Source organism: Oncorhynchus masou, chromosome 19, assembly GCF_036934945.1.
Source record: "Oncorhynchus masou masou isolate Uvic2021 chromosome 19, UVic_Omas_1.1, whole genome shotgun sequence".
In the NCBI taxonomy this organism is placed as follows: Eukaryota; Metazoa; Chordata; class Actinopteri; order Salmoniformes; family Salmonidae; genus Oncorhynchus; species Oncorhynchus masou.
In genome coordinates, this window is record NC_088230.1 from 7,018,902 (window position 1) to 7,032,826 (window position 13,925).

The 13,925-nt window shown below is 46.0% G+C and overlaps 1 protein-coding gene across 1 annotated transcript in view; it reads left to right on the top strand.

Annotated features, from left to right (window-relative positions):
- Positions 1 to 380: 380 nt before the first annotated feature.
- The window catches only part of LOC135505745 (probable methyltransferase-like protein 24), an 89,569-nt gene continuing 76,024 nt past the window's right edge, over positions 381 to 13,925 (top strand). The window contains exon 1 of the mRNA XM_064924834.1: positions 381 to 1,107. Coding sequence (XP_064780906.1) covers positions 751 to 1,107 — 357 coding nt within the window. The 5' untranslated portion in view covers positions 381 to 750. The remainder of the gene's footprint in view (positions 1,108 to 13,925) is intronic.

Here is a 13,925-nt window from a genome sequence, read left to right on the forward strand (position 1 = left end):
TTCCATTTGTTTTCTTTTCCCTCGTTCCTCTCTTTCTGTGACAGACTGCAAAACACACCTTTGATTTAAAAGCACACACACGCCATTAATACAATGCTCCACCCTCCAAGGCTGCACTTCATTGTCTCCCTGTCATTCGCTTTCTCTAATTCCCACTCCTCCATCTCCCTCTCTATATGACCTCCTCTGTGCATGAAACAGAGTTTAAGTAGAGAGAGAATGTGAGGCCTTGGTAACAGCAAGCTGTGGATGAGTTGGCCCTGCCCAGTGTGGAGATACAGTAACCCTAGACACAGGGGAACATAGAGTGGGAGGGGACAGATGGAGTGAGGGGTGTGTGCGAGAAAGAGGTGTGAGGGCTAGGAGAGAGAAGGGGAAGTTCCAAACTTTTCAATGAAAGCCACATGCTCTTTTCCATGAGTTGTGTGCAGAGGTTCACATACACTGACACACACATACACAGGAAGGAGTCGAGAAAGAGAGACATACACACACAGACTGAGGTAGTTGTTTGCAAAGAGCAGGTGTCCTCCTGTCTCACAAACCTTCAGAACTGCTCCTGCCTATCTTGATCAAACTGTGGACTTCCAAGTGGAGGGAAAGAGGGAAAGAAGGAGGACAGGAGAAAGACTAACCACTTCAAGGAGGAGGAAGAATGGGATAGAGACAGAGAACAACAATCTCACTGTTCAGAACATGGGCCGAGGCTAGAAAGAGAGGAACAGGAAAAAGGGAGAGATACAGAGAGAGATGTGGCCAGGCATGGGGAGAGACAGACTGACTAGAGGACTGGTTCTGCGCCTGTGTCTTCTCCTCACCGCTCTCTGTGTCTGTGTTCACATTTACCTGGAGCTGGGGAGCAGGAGGGGGGCACCTTCGCACTTCATTTTAGGATGTCCCACACAGACCAACCAGGTGCTACCAGACAAGGGTGCGAGGACACGGGGGACAAAGGACCCCATGGAGCCCAACTTGAGGACTGAGGACAGAGCCATGAAGAGAATGGTGTCCTACGTACGCAAGCTGAAGAATGACTCTGTAGCAGGGAAGACAGGGGGAGGGGACAACCCCTCCACATGCTGCCCACCTTTGCGACCAAAGAGAAAGGTGAGTGAGAGCGATTATACTTGCAGTAGGGTGATGTGACCACTAAACACTTATCTGATCTGAAGTCAATTCTGCTGTTTAATTGTTCATGATTGAGGATTAGAATTGTGGAACTATAGAAGTGTTATCTGATCCTAGATCAGAGCTTAGTGGACAATGCCCACCTGGAGAGTGTGACTCAATAAGGGGACGTTCGGGAGCACTTGTTCAGTCACTGTGCTGTTGGCACAAAGCTGCTTAATCCTTAGGGGCTGACAGATAAGAGTTCAAACTAAGAGGAGGCGAGGAGAAGGGCAGTGGGATCAATGAGAGATCAATGGGTAGGCTGTAGGCTGAAGAGGAGAGAGGGGCTGACTGTTGTTAGATTACAGAGAGGAGAGGACTCTTAAGTGGTCGATGATAAGCTGAGCTGTTGCACTGAACTTGGAAGAAAAATGTTACAGAACAATGGAGCAGAAACATAATAAATATAGTTGGGAGATGACGTATGAAAGTGGGTGGGAAGTTTTACTCTTGAATCTCCCCATATCGTGACTAAACACTCTCAAACTGCAAATAAAAGAAAATAAACTGCTCTAGACTCAAAATGATTTTCTACTTTTGAACCATAGCAAACTAATTTTGGAAGTAAAAAATTTTGTTCAACATTTTCACAAAAACCAGATAACCAAATAAATAAAAATCCTGAAATGTGTTACATTGCAGTGAGAGTCAAACTTTTTGAATTAACTCCATAATATCGACCGAAACAGCGTTGTTTGGAACTTGTGTTTTTTCAAATCTCTTCATTGATATATCTAAATATATGCTGTGGGAGATGTTCACGTATGAAAGTGGGTGGGCAAAGGAATTTTAACTAGGAGTTTAGAGATTTGCTACTAAGTTACTTGGGGTGGGAGTCCCACACAGAGACAAAGACACTCATTGCTGCCACACCTATAAACACACACACACACACCACTATTGAGTCTCCTCTGGCTGTTTCTGAAGCTGAATGTCAATAGAGGATCCAAATCCTAACAAACAAACTTTCAGAGACGAACAAACACACGACCTCTGACCATGCACCACCCCCACCACACTACCTGTTGACTCCAAATTCATTCTCTTTCTTTGTTTATCTGTCTACCATTTTTTATCACTTTGGCTCTCTCTTCTTCCCCCAACATTCTATCTCTCTCTTTTCCCTGTTGTCTTCATCTCACTCCTTTCTCCCTCCTTCCCTCAATCGCTTTCCCTTCCGTAGAGAGCTTTTTCTGTCTCGATTTTGGTTTGGAGATCCCTGCAGGCAAAATATATATATATTTTTTTAAATCACACATTATGCCTCATCACCCGGAGCACTGAGTGTTAGCTGGCCACTGCTGTGATATCAATAATACATAGCACCATATGCTGCCTGGAGCTCTCTGCTTTTAACACACAATTGTCACAAACTGAACTACGGGAGCAGAACCCGTGCTTAATTTGGACTGTTCAGTTCCGGTACCTCTCATGGCATGAAAAATAATTGTCACTTTTTGCAATGTAAAAGGCTATCAAAGTTTTCAAGGTTGATTCGTGTTGGGCCGGCCCGAGCTTAACATGCTGACCACACTGCTCGCGTCGCGTGAGCGAGCGTTGCAAAATACATTTAAACATACGTGTTATTCAATTATTGCACCCACGCTGTTCGCACCCGCCAACGAGCGTCTGCGTTGCCAAGCGCTAAAATAGAAGTCAGTTCTATTTGTGACACTGAATGCGGTGCAAGTCTTGCATCTCCCATCTCCTCATTACTTTATAGAAGCAGATACCCACGTGCCATCACCTCATTGGTTATACCGATGTGGGTGATTGAAAGACGATCTGAGTTTGGTCGGTCGTCATGGTAACTATGAAAGTTAGATGCCAATCACCATATAAAGTCCAAAGAAGAAAACGCCTGGAAGGAGGAGAACTAGAAATTATTTGATTGACAGTTTTATGTGTGGATTAATTGTCAGAGTAGAGGACCTTGTGCATTTCAGGTAACAAAACTCAACATTTACAGTGGGGCAAAAAAGTATTTAGTCAGCCACCAACTGTGCAAGTTCTCCCACTTAAAAAGATGAGGCGCCTGTAATTTTCATCATAGGTACACTTCAACTATGACAGACAAAATGAGAAAAAGAAATGCAGAAAATCACATTGTAGGATTTTTATGAATGTATTTGCAAATTGGTGGAAAATAAGTATTTGGTCAATAACAACAGTTTCTCAATACTTTACCCTTTGTTGGCAATGACAGAGGTCAAACGTTTTCTGTAAGTCTTCACCAGGCTTTCACACACTGTTGCTGGTATTTTGGCCCATTCCTCCATGCAGATCTCCTCTAGAGCAGTGATGTTTTGGGGCTGTTGCTGGGCAACATGGACTTTCAACTCCCTCCAAAGATTTTCTATGGGGTTGAGATCTGGAGACTGGCTTGGCCACTCCAGGACCTTGAAATGCTTCTTACGAAGCCACTCCTTCGTTGCCCGGGCAGTGTTTTTGGGATCATTGTCATGCTGAAAGACCCAGCCACGTTTCATCTTCAATGCCCTTGCTGATGGAAGGGGGTTTTCACTCAAAATCTCACGATACATGGCCCCATTCATTCTTTTCTTTACACGGATCAGTCGTCCTGGTCCCTTTGCAGAAAAACAGCCCCAAATCATGATGTTTCCACCCCCATGCTTCACAGTAGATATGGTGTTCTTTGGATGCAACTCAGCATTCTTTGTCCTCCAAACACAACGAGTTGAGTTTTTACCAAAAAGTTATATTTGGTTTCATCTGACGATATGACATTCTTCCAATCTTCTTCTGGATCATCTAAATGCTCTCTAGCAAACTTCAGATGAGCCTGGACATGTACTGGCTTAAGCAGGGGGACACGTCTGGCACTGCAGGATTTGAGTCCCTGGCGGCGTAGTGTGTTACTGATAGTAGGCTTTGTTACTTTGGTCCCAGCTCTCTGCAGGTCATTCACTAGGTCCCCCCGTGTGGTTCTGGGATTTTTGCTCACCGTTCTTGTGATCATTTTGACCCCACGGGGTGAGATCTTGCGTGGAGCCCCACAGTTGATTTCTTCAAACCAAGCTGCTTACCTATTGCAGATTCAGTCTTCCCAGCCTGGTGCAGGTCTACAATTTTTGACCAAATACTTATTTTCCACCATAATTTGCAAATAAATTTATAAAAAAATCCTACAATGTGATTTTCTGGGGTGTACCTATGATGAAAATTACAGACCTCCCATCTTTTTAAGTGGGAGAACTTGCACAATTGGTGGCTGACTAAATACTTTTATATCCCAGGACAAATTAGATAGCAACAGCAAGCTAGCTAAATAGCACAAATTAGCTAGCAACTGCAAGCTAGCTACCGAAATTGCCATGAATGTTTAATGCTTTTTGAAGTGTCCCCAAATTAATATAATTGGTTCAGTTTGTTTTGTTGATTCAACCTGTGTGTCAAAATTTGCGCACAATGGTGCATGCGTGTGGTTGGTTTGGGTACGGTATCAGGTTTGCACAACATTGTAACCTGTTTGAGACCAATGCATGGCCTTGTGAGAAGCTCGCCTGTGTTTCTCACAGAACTGGAACGAGATTCCCCTTCTATGATCGCTCTACCTCTCTCTGCTCTGATAGACATGAATGAGTCTGCAACTATCATCTCACCAGCCTTGCATTTCAGAATTTCCTTACAGAATCATAGCTTGCGCAGGGTTCTGAGGAGCTGCAGCACCCCTGATCAATTGAAAAACATTTGCCAAAGTTATAGAATTACTGCAGTCTTTTCAGAATAAAATAAAATAATTTAGAATAGCCTACTACACCATAAGAAAGCTATCATTTAGCCACACACGATCAACAGCTTCTTTAAAAATGACTTAGCTGTGGGGTGTAGCCCAATAACAAGGTATTGCGTAAAGTTGGGAACGCAAGGAAAATCTGTCAGTGAACAAACAGCATGCAGACAAAACAGGCCTTTCGCAATACTTCAAATACAATCGCTGGAAAACACAGATTGAAAAGCAAATGGCTCCTGCTGAAAAGAGAAGACTAATCTGTCTGCTGTAGGCTACCGAAATATTGCTTTACAAAGTCAAATGAGAGAGAGAGGCTTTTGGCACGGGCGAGTCGGCCATCACCAGTGAGTGAGCTAAGCATCATTGTTTGAGTCAATGTAACTGGAAAGCATTTTTAGGACTATAATTTCCTCCTTATATTGTAGCCTACAATATGTGTCTTCACACACCTAGGCCTAGGCTATTGATGGATTCAAGACATTATCGTTTTTATTGATCTCAGAATCTGTTTGTCAGTGTCAAAGTAGCCAGTCATTTCGATCACTTTGTGCTGTATTATGGTCCTTCCATGACAACTGGGAACTCAAACAAAAAAAGGAGGTGGATTCATGACCTCAGTGAGCTTCAGGTTGGAAAGTCGGAGCTGGGTTGGATGACCATTCAAAATGTATTTTCCCAGTTGGAGCTCGTTTTTAACCGAGTTCCCAGTTGTCAGTTAACACATTGAATTTGGAAGTCTGAGATTTCACAGCTCCGAGTTCCCATGTCTTGAGATTATGCCAAAATCTTCAGTCATGTAAAATGATGTAGAATTACCTGAAATCCATTTATAAAAAGGCAAACATTTTCCCGGACCATAGGCCACTAAAAACATTCTCCATGTGTTCAATTTCTGTAAGTGCCTCTACTTTACTGATATATGCCACTACGCAAATGTGATGATATGCATGCAATGCTTTACTATAAAAGGTGATTTTTTTTCTCATGCGTTCCGGTACCTCAGAGCTCCCTAGGTCACTGCCCTCTTGCACTCACATTTTGTTCCGGAACCTCCCGATTTACAAATTAAGCACTGAGCAGAACACATGTGTTCTCTATCTACCTCCCATACTGCCTCTCACATGTTGGCATGTGCTAATCTTTCCCTCAATGTCTTTGATTTTGTAGAATGATATGAATCCACTCCAACTACTGGGAATGACAGAATTAGTGTAGGAGGATTACGATTGTAATATTATAATTCAATCTGACTCCATAACCATGTGAATAAATTCTATAGGCCTTAAGCATATCCCAGCGTATCAAGATAGCGAGTCTTTGTATGACCAGTCTCGGGAATATTATAATTGACATGTGTCTAAAATAACCATTATGCAAGTAAAAATGTCCAGATTCTGTGAGTTAATCCTTGCAATCAGAGTTACAGCATTAATTAATTGAGTTAGCCTTGGCAAATATATTGTGGCAAACCTCTTCAAGGTTATGAGCGTTTGTCACAAATTAAGTGGGAAACTGTCACCAAATCACCCCAGAATGAGAGTTCTTTCGAACAGGACAGTACCTGTGTGTTTGTTTCTCCATCCTGGTCCACCCAGGCCATGGGCAAGGTCAAGGATAGCAGGGTTCGGTACACGAATCAGGTTCTCAGTAGGTCCAGGTCCAAACGCCAACAGGTAAGTCCAAAACAGTCCAGCTCATACACGGTAAATTCAGCCAGTATTTATTGTCTCTTTCTCTACGGTTCATAGATCCTTACAGCCCTCTCTCTCTCGTCCTGTTTTTTTCTTGACCCTTTGTGGGTCGGCTCCACCTTCAGTCGGCCATTTTATGATCTGTAGTTCTGATCGTGTGGCCATTTTAGTGATCGGGCAGAGCCCGTTTATTAGTTCTGCCATTTATCACTCGACCCCCTTCTTTGCCACACATCTCCCCCCTAGGATCCGACCCCCTAGGTCGGGCAACCGCAGCAAAATATGCGTACATGCGGGATAACCATCCACATTTCCTATTTCCTTCCCTGCTCTGTGTTTCAAGTCAAAGTAAAACGGTTGGAGACTCAAAAACCACCGAATAACCCGAGCATTCTTCTCTTTAGCCCTATGCATCCAGGTGAGTGGGGCATGGTCACAGATGAGGGTGAAGTGGCGCCCCAGCAGGTAGTATTTCAGGCTTTCTAGAACCCACTTTACTGCCAGCGCCTCTTTTTCAACGACTGCGTAGTTGGTTTCCCGTGGTTCCAGCTTCCTGCTTAAAAACAGGATGGGGTATTCCACCCATCTACCTCTTGGAATAGCACTGCTCCCAAGCCGACCTCGGAGGCATCCGTCTGAATCACAAACTCTTTCTCAAAGTCTGGAACCACCAGCACTGGATTACTGCAGAGAGCCTCCTGTAATGTCCTAAATGCTTTGGTGGCACTTTCATCCCATTTGACCATGTTTGGCCCACTGACTCTAGTCATGTCGGTGAGTGGGGCGGCGACTGTGGCATAACTTGGGATGAACTTCCGGTAGTAACCGGTCAGCCCTAGGAAGGCTCGAACTTGATTCTTATTTACTGGTTTTGGCCATTCTCTAATTGCCTCCACCTTCTTACGTTGGAGTTTGATTAACCCTCTTCCCACGGCGTATCCCAGATACTCTGTTTCCTCTAACCCCACATAACACTTGGCAGGGTTTGCCGTAAGCCCTGCCTTTCTAAGGGCGTCTAACACCGCCTGTACCCAGGGTAGGTGGGATTCCCAATCTGGGCTGTAGATCCCCACATCATCTAAATAAGCTGCGGTGTATGCTTGATGCGGTTTTAGGACCTTGTTCATGAGCCGTTGAAAGTTGGCTGGGGCCCCGTGTAAGCCGAATGACATGACGGTGTATTGAAACAAACCCTCAGGGGTTGCAAAGGCTGTCTTTTCTTTGGCCCTGGGGTCAGAGGAATTTGCCAGTACACTTTTGTCAGGTCCAGGGTCGTAATGTACCGAGCTTTACCAATTTTCTCCAGTAGTTTGTCTACTCGGGGCATGGGGTAGGAATCAACTTGGAGATTTCATTTACCTTCTGAAAGTCGTTACAGAACCGCAAAACCCATCGGGCTTGGAGACCATCACAAATGGGCTAGACCACTCACTATGTGACTCCTCGATCACTCCAGCTGTCAACATTTTCTCTGTCTCTGCTCTAATCGCCGCCTGTCGAGCCTCGGGTACCCAATATGGCCTCATGCTCACTTTTCTCCCTGGTAGGGAAACGATATCATGAGCTGTAACCTCAGTTCAGCCGGGTACCTCTGAAAACATGTTTTTCTGGATCAGGGTCTTTACTTCCTGTACTTTTGCTGGGGACAGAGTAGGTGAAATATTTACTTTGGCTGTCTCCTGAGTGTGTGGGGTATGTGACCATTAGTGTTTCTCTCTCTCTCTCTCCATGCTTTTAACATGTTTATGTGATAGATCTGTTCCTGGGTCGTCGACCTGGCTGTCGGATCCGATAATTAACTTATCCTATTCTCTCCAGTACTTCATATGGTCCTTTCCATGTGGTTTGCACTCTACAGTGGGGATCAGCACTAACAACTTATCTCCCAGTTGAAATTCCCTCAGAGTAGTCTGCCGGTTATAAGTGTGCCACTGGTGCTCTTGTGCTTGTCTCATGTGCTCTCGAACGATGGGCATGACTGTGGCTATCCTGTCTTGCATTGCTGTGACGTGCTTTATGACAATAGTATACAGGGTGGATTGGTGCTCCCAGGTTTCCCGGGCGATGTCTAAGATTCCCCGGGGGTGCCTCCCATATACCAGCTCAAAGGGAGAATACTCCAGCGAGGCTTGAGGAACCTTTCTAATGGCAAACATCAGATACGGCAACATACAATCCCAGTTTTTCCCATCCTTATCGATTACCTTCCTGAGCATTGACTTCGGGGTCCTGTTGAATCTCTCAACCAGCCCGTCCGTCTGAGGATGGTAAACCGGTGTCCTCAACTGTTTCACCTGCCACAATTTACAAAGGTCCGCCATAAGGTGGGACATAAAGAGGGTCCCCTGGTCAGTAAGGATCTCCTTTGGAACCCCTACCCGGGTGAACAAGAGCACTCATTCCTTGGCAATAATTTTGGAAGCCATCGTCCGAAGGGGATTGGCTTCTGGGGAGCGAGTGGCATAATCTAGAATGACCCGAATGTATTGGTACCCTCTGGTGGATTTGGGTAGTGGGCCCACTATATCCATCGCTATCCTCTCAAATGACGTTTCGATTATGGGGAGTGGCACTAACGGACTTCTAACAGCTGGTCGGAGAGCTGTTAACTGGCACTCCGGGCACTCTCCACAATGCCGAGCCACTTCAGCCTGGATTCCTGGCCAGTAAAACCTCCTTACAATCCGGTCTCGGGTTTTATCGATACCAAGATGTCCACCCAGAATGTGCCCATGAGCTAGATCCAGTACTGTCCTCCGGTACTGGGTGGGGACTTTTCAACCATATCAACCCCATATCAACCCCTATTTTGAGGCTCTGTACACCAAACCCTTTCCATCATTTATGGGAGTACCATCTACGACCTGCACTTCTGCTCTGGCTTGCTGCAGGGTTGGATTCTGGTTTTGGGCTGTCCCGAAATTAGTCAAGGACCCTGCCAGGTCTGCTGGTTCTAGATCGTCGTCCTCTGAATTCAGATCGATCCCAGCCCCACTAGTACCGGGCTGTTCATTATCAACAAGGTTTTCCACTTCATCCTCATCCTCCCCTACTAGCACCTGTGAGGTTGGCCCCTGGGATACCTCTTTTCTTGTCTTTGGTTGAAGACCCCATGCTTCATCCTGCTTGGTCAGGGTTGTTGGCTTCTCAAATATGCCATTCTTTTGACCTAACTTCGCAAAGATAGTACAATTAATCTTAATTAAGAACACACAATTAATCTTCTCCTTTCCCCCTTCTGATGACCAGGTGGCGAATCGCATCTCTGCATGTCTGGCAGACATATCAGTGTGGATGACGGATCACCACCTCAAGCTGAACCTCGGCAAGACGGAGCTGCTCTTCCTCCCGGGGAAGGACTGCCCGTTCCATGATCTCGCCATCACGGTTGACAACTCCATTGTGTCCTCCTCCCAGAGCGCTAAGAACCTTGGCGTGATCCTGGACAACACCCTGTCGTTCTCAACCAACATCAATGGCGGTGGCCCGTTCCTGTAGGTTCATGCTCTACAACATCCGCAGAGTACGACCCTGCCTCACACAGGAAGCGGCGCAGGTCCTAATCCAGGCACTTGTCATCTCCCGTCTGGATTACTGCAACTCGCTGTTGGCTGGGCTCCCTGCCTGTGCCATTAAACCCCTACAACTCATCCAGAACGCCGCAGCCCGTCTGGTGTTCAACCTTCCCAGTTCTCTCACGTCACCCCGCTCCTCCGCTCTCTCCACTGGCTTCCAGTTGAAGCTCGCATCCGCTACAAGACCATGGTGCTTGCCTACGGAGCTGTGAGGGGAACGGCACCGCAGTACCTCCAGGCTCTGATCAGGCCCTACACCCAAGCAAGGGCACTGCGTTCATCCACCTCTGGCCTGCTCGCCTCCCTACCATTGAGGAAGTACAGTTCCCGCTCAGCCCAGTCAAAACTGTTCGCTGCTCTGGCCCCCCAATGGTGGAACAAACTCCCTCACGACGCCAGGACAGCGGAGTCAATCACCACCTTCCGGAGACACCTGAAACCCCACCTCTTCAAGGAATACCTAGGATAGGATAAGTAATCCTTTCTCACCCCCCCCTTAATGATTTAGATGCACTATTGTAAAGTGGCTGTTCCACTGGATGTCAGAAGGTGAATTCACCAATTTGTAAGTCGCTCTGGATAAGAGCGTCTGCTAAATGACTTAAATGTAAATGTAAATAGTAAAGTATCTACCCAATATTACATCATATGGCATCTTTGGGACCACACCGACCTCATAATCCAGCAGACCGTCCTCTGTTTGTATGCTCACTAAGGCTGTGGGGTACAGACGGGTGTCCCCATGAATGCATTTAACACTGATATCCTGACTTGTATCCAGTTTACACTAGGTTTGCAGCGACCAGGGTTAGCATACTGCCGGAACCCAGCAGTGCTTCGAACCTCTTTCCCTTCAACCTTCACCCTGCACATATGTTTGTTTCTTGATCTTTCAAGTACAGTGGTTACAACAGGACAGGCATACCATATATCATGTTCTTTTTTCATTGCATTGGCTCTTCTTTAATAGGGCAGTAGGCTGCAATATGTCCTAGTCGATTACAATTGTAACAGATAATAGGGGTTCGGGGGGAGACCCCTCAATCCCCGGTTTCCGTTTTTTTCCTTAGTGTCTTGGTGGGTTTCACTCCTGGACAAAGCCATAAACAGTGATCGAAACATCACACTGGGCCATCTTCAGCACTAGCCTTCATTATAGTTCACATTCGTTCACTCTCTATTTATTTTCCCACTACTCTCTCTTGCTCTCCCTCATGGAGACGTGTTTATGCATAATAGGTGAATGACATGGGTCTGGAAGGCATGGGAAGGCGCAGTGTTTCTGACTGAGAAGATGAGCCAAATGGGAAACATATGAACTTCATGAGCAGTTAGAAGTACACAGGAACACACTGTGCTGTCGTGTCACACTTCAGTATATGCTGCTAAAAGAGGCAGGGAATGTGATGTGGAAAACCCAAAGCTGTGTAGAAAAACACATAGCAGACCGTAGCATGTGTGTCCAATGTAATGACAATCCATGAATCGTGTCTATTCTGTCTGTTCTATGTCGTACTTCTGTGGATTGGAACATTGGGGCCTCCGATTTGTTCAAACAGTATTGAGGAGTTCTGGTAATTGCCTGTTAGTTCATTGTTATAATTGTTACTCCTCATCCCCTATGGAAGAAGTTTAAACATTGTTCTCTAAAAATCATGTTCCTCTCTGTAACTCACTTATGTTATTAAGCTTCAGAATGAGTTCAATGAGAGCCTTTGATTGGGCAAAACAGCTGTAGAAAACTCCGCTCTAAAGAGAAAATATTTTCCTTAGCTATGCAATAAAGGTTAAAGGCCGATAGCACAATTGTTGCTCGACTAATCATCCTCCTCTGAAGTTGCTAAACAAAATCCTGTGTGTGTGTGTGTGTGTGTGTGTGTGTGTGTGTGTGTGTGTGTGTGTGTGTGTGTGTGTGTGTGTGTGTGTGTGTGTGTGTGTAAGACATCCTGAGGGTTTGTTTGGATAATTAACAAACCAAACGAGATCCATCTCTCAGCTGTCAAATCCCCTGCTAGCACAAACATCCTATATTTTATTTAATCATTTACATTTTCAAGGCTTAATTTCTTTCTTCTGCTTGCCTTTTTGAGCTCTAAGTAAAGGGATGGAAGGATGGAAGGAAGTGGTAGGTGGTAGAGGGAATGAGGCAGTATTGCAAATTATAGAGGACCAGAATGCATTAAACCACTTACAAACATGGTCAAGATAAACAGCAGCTAACAGAGAGAGAGAGCGAGAGAGACAGACAGAGGGAGAGCGACAGACAGAGCGAGAGAGAGCGAAAGACAGAGCGACAGACAGCGAGACAGAGCGACAGACAGCGAGACAGAGCGACAGACAGTGAGACAGAGCGACAGACAGACAGACAGACAGACAGACAGACAGACAGACAGACAGACAGACAGACAGAGCGACAGACAGCGGCAAAGAGCGTCAGACAGCGGCACAGAGCGACAGACAGTGAGACAGACAGCAACAGACAGACAGAGCGAGACAGAGCGACAGACAGCGTGACAGACAGTGAGACAGAGCTAGACAGTGGCAGACAGCGACAGACAGAGCGACAGACAGACAGACAGACAGACAGACAGACAGAGCGACAGACAGACAGACAGACAGAGCGACAGACAGAGCGACAGACAGCGGCACAGAGCGACAGACAGCGGCACAGAGCGACAGACAGCAGCACAGAGCGACAGACAGCGAGACAGACAGCAACAGACAGACAGACAGAGCGAGACAGAGCGACAGACAGCGTGACAGACAGTGAGACAGAGCTAGACAGTGACAGACAGCGACAGAGCGACAGAGCGCGACAGACAGAGCGAGCGACAGACAGAGCGAGTGACAGAGAGAGCGAGCGACAGATAGACAGAACAACAGACAGAGCGCCAGAGCTACCGACAGACAGACAGAATGAATGAATGAGAACCTGTGATCTCTTCGGCATGGCCCCTAAGACCCTGACAAACTTCTACAGGTGCACCATCCAGAGCATTATAACGCATCACTGTGGGCACACTGCCTGTCCTCCAGGACATCTACAGGAAGGACCTCAGCCCCCCGAGCCACAGCCTGTTCACCCTGCTACCATCTAGCAGACGGAGACAGTACAGCCAGGACCGAGAGACTGAAAAACAGCCGTTGAACAGACATCACTAGCCGGCACCCGCCCAGTACTCTGTCTGGCACCTTAGACACTGGCCGTGTCCAAAAACCCATTCTGGCCACTTTAACAATATTTACATACTGCTTAACCCACTTTATGCACCGTGCCTATAGAAAGCCTACACCCCCTGGAACGTTTTTCACATTTTGTTGTGTCAGTGCCTCAGCATTAAGTAAGGATTTTTCCCCCACTTATCTCGCACCATACTCTACACTTTTAGGAGAAAAAGTCTCCATCCCTGAGTTAATACTTGGTGGAAGCATCTTTGTCAGCAATTACAGCTGTGAGTCTGCTGGGATAGGTCTCCACCAACTTTGCACACCTAGATTTGGCAATATTTGACCGTTCTTCTTTACAAAACTGTTCAAGCTCTTTCAAGTTCCTTGGGGAGAGTTAATGGACAGCAATATTCAAGTCAACCCACAATTTTTTTTTCTTATTTGTTATTTAACCTTTATTTAACCAGGTAGGCAAGTTGAGAACAAGTTCTCATTTGCAACTGCGACCTGGCCAAGATAAAGCATAGCAATTTGACACATACAACAACACAGAGTTTCACGTGGAAT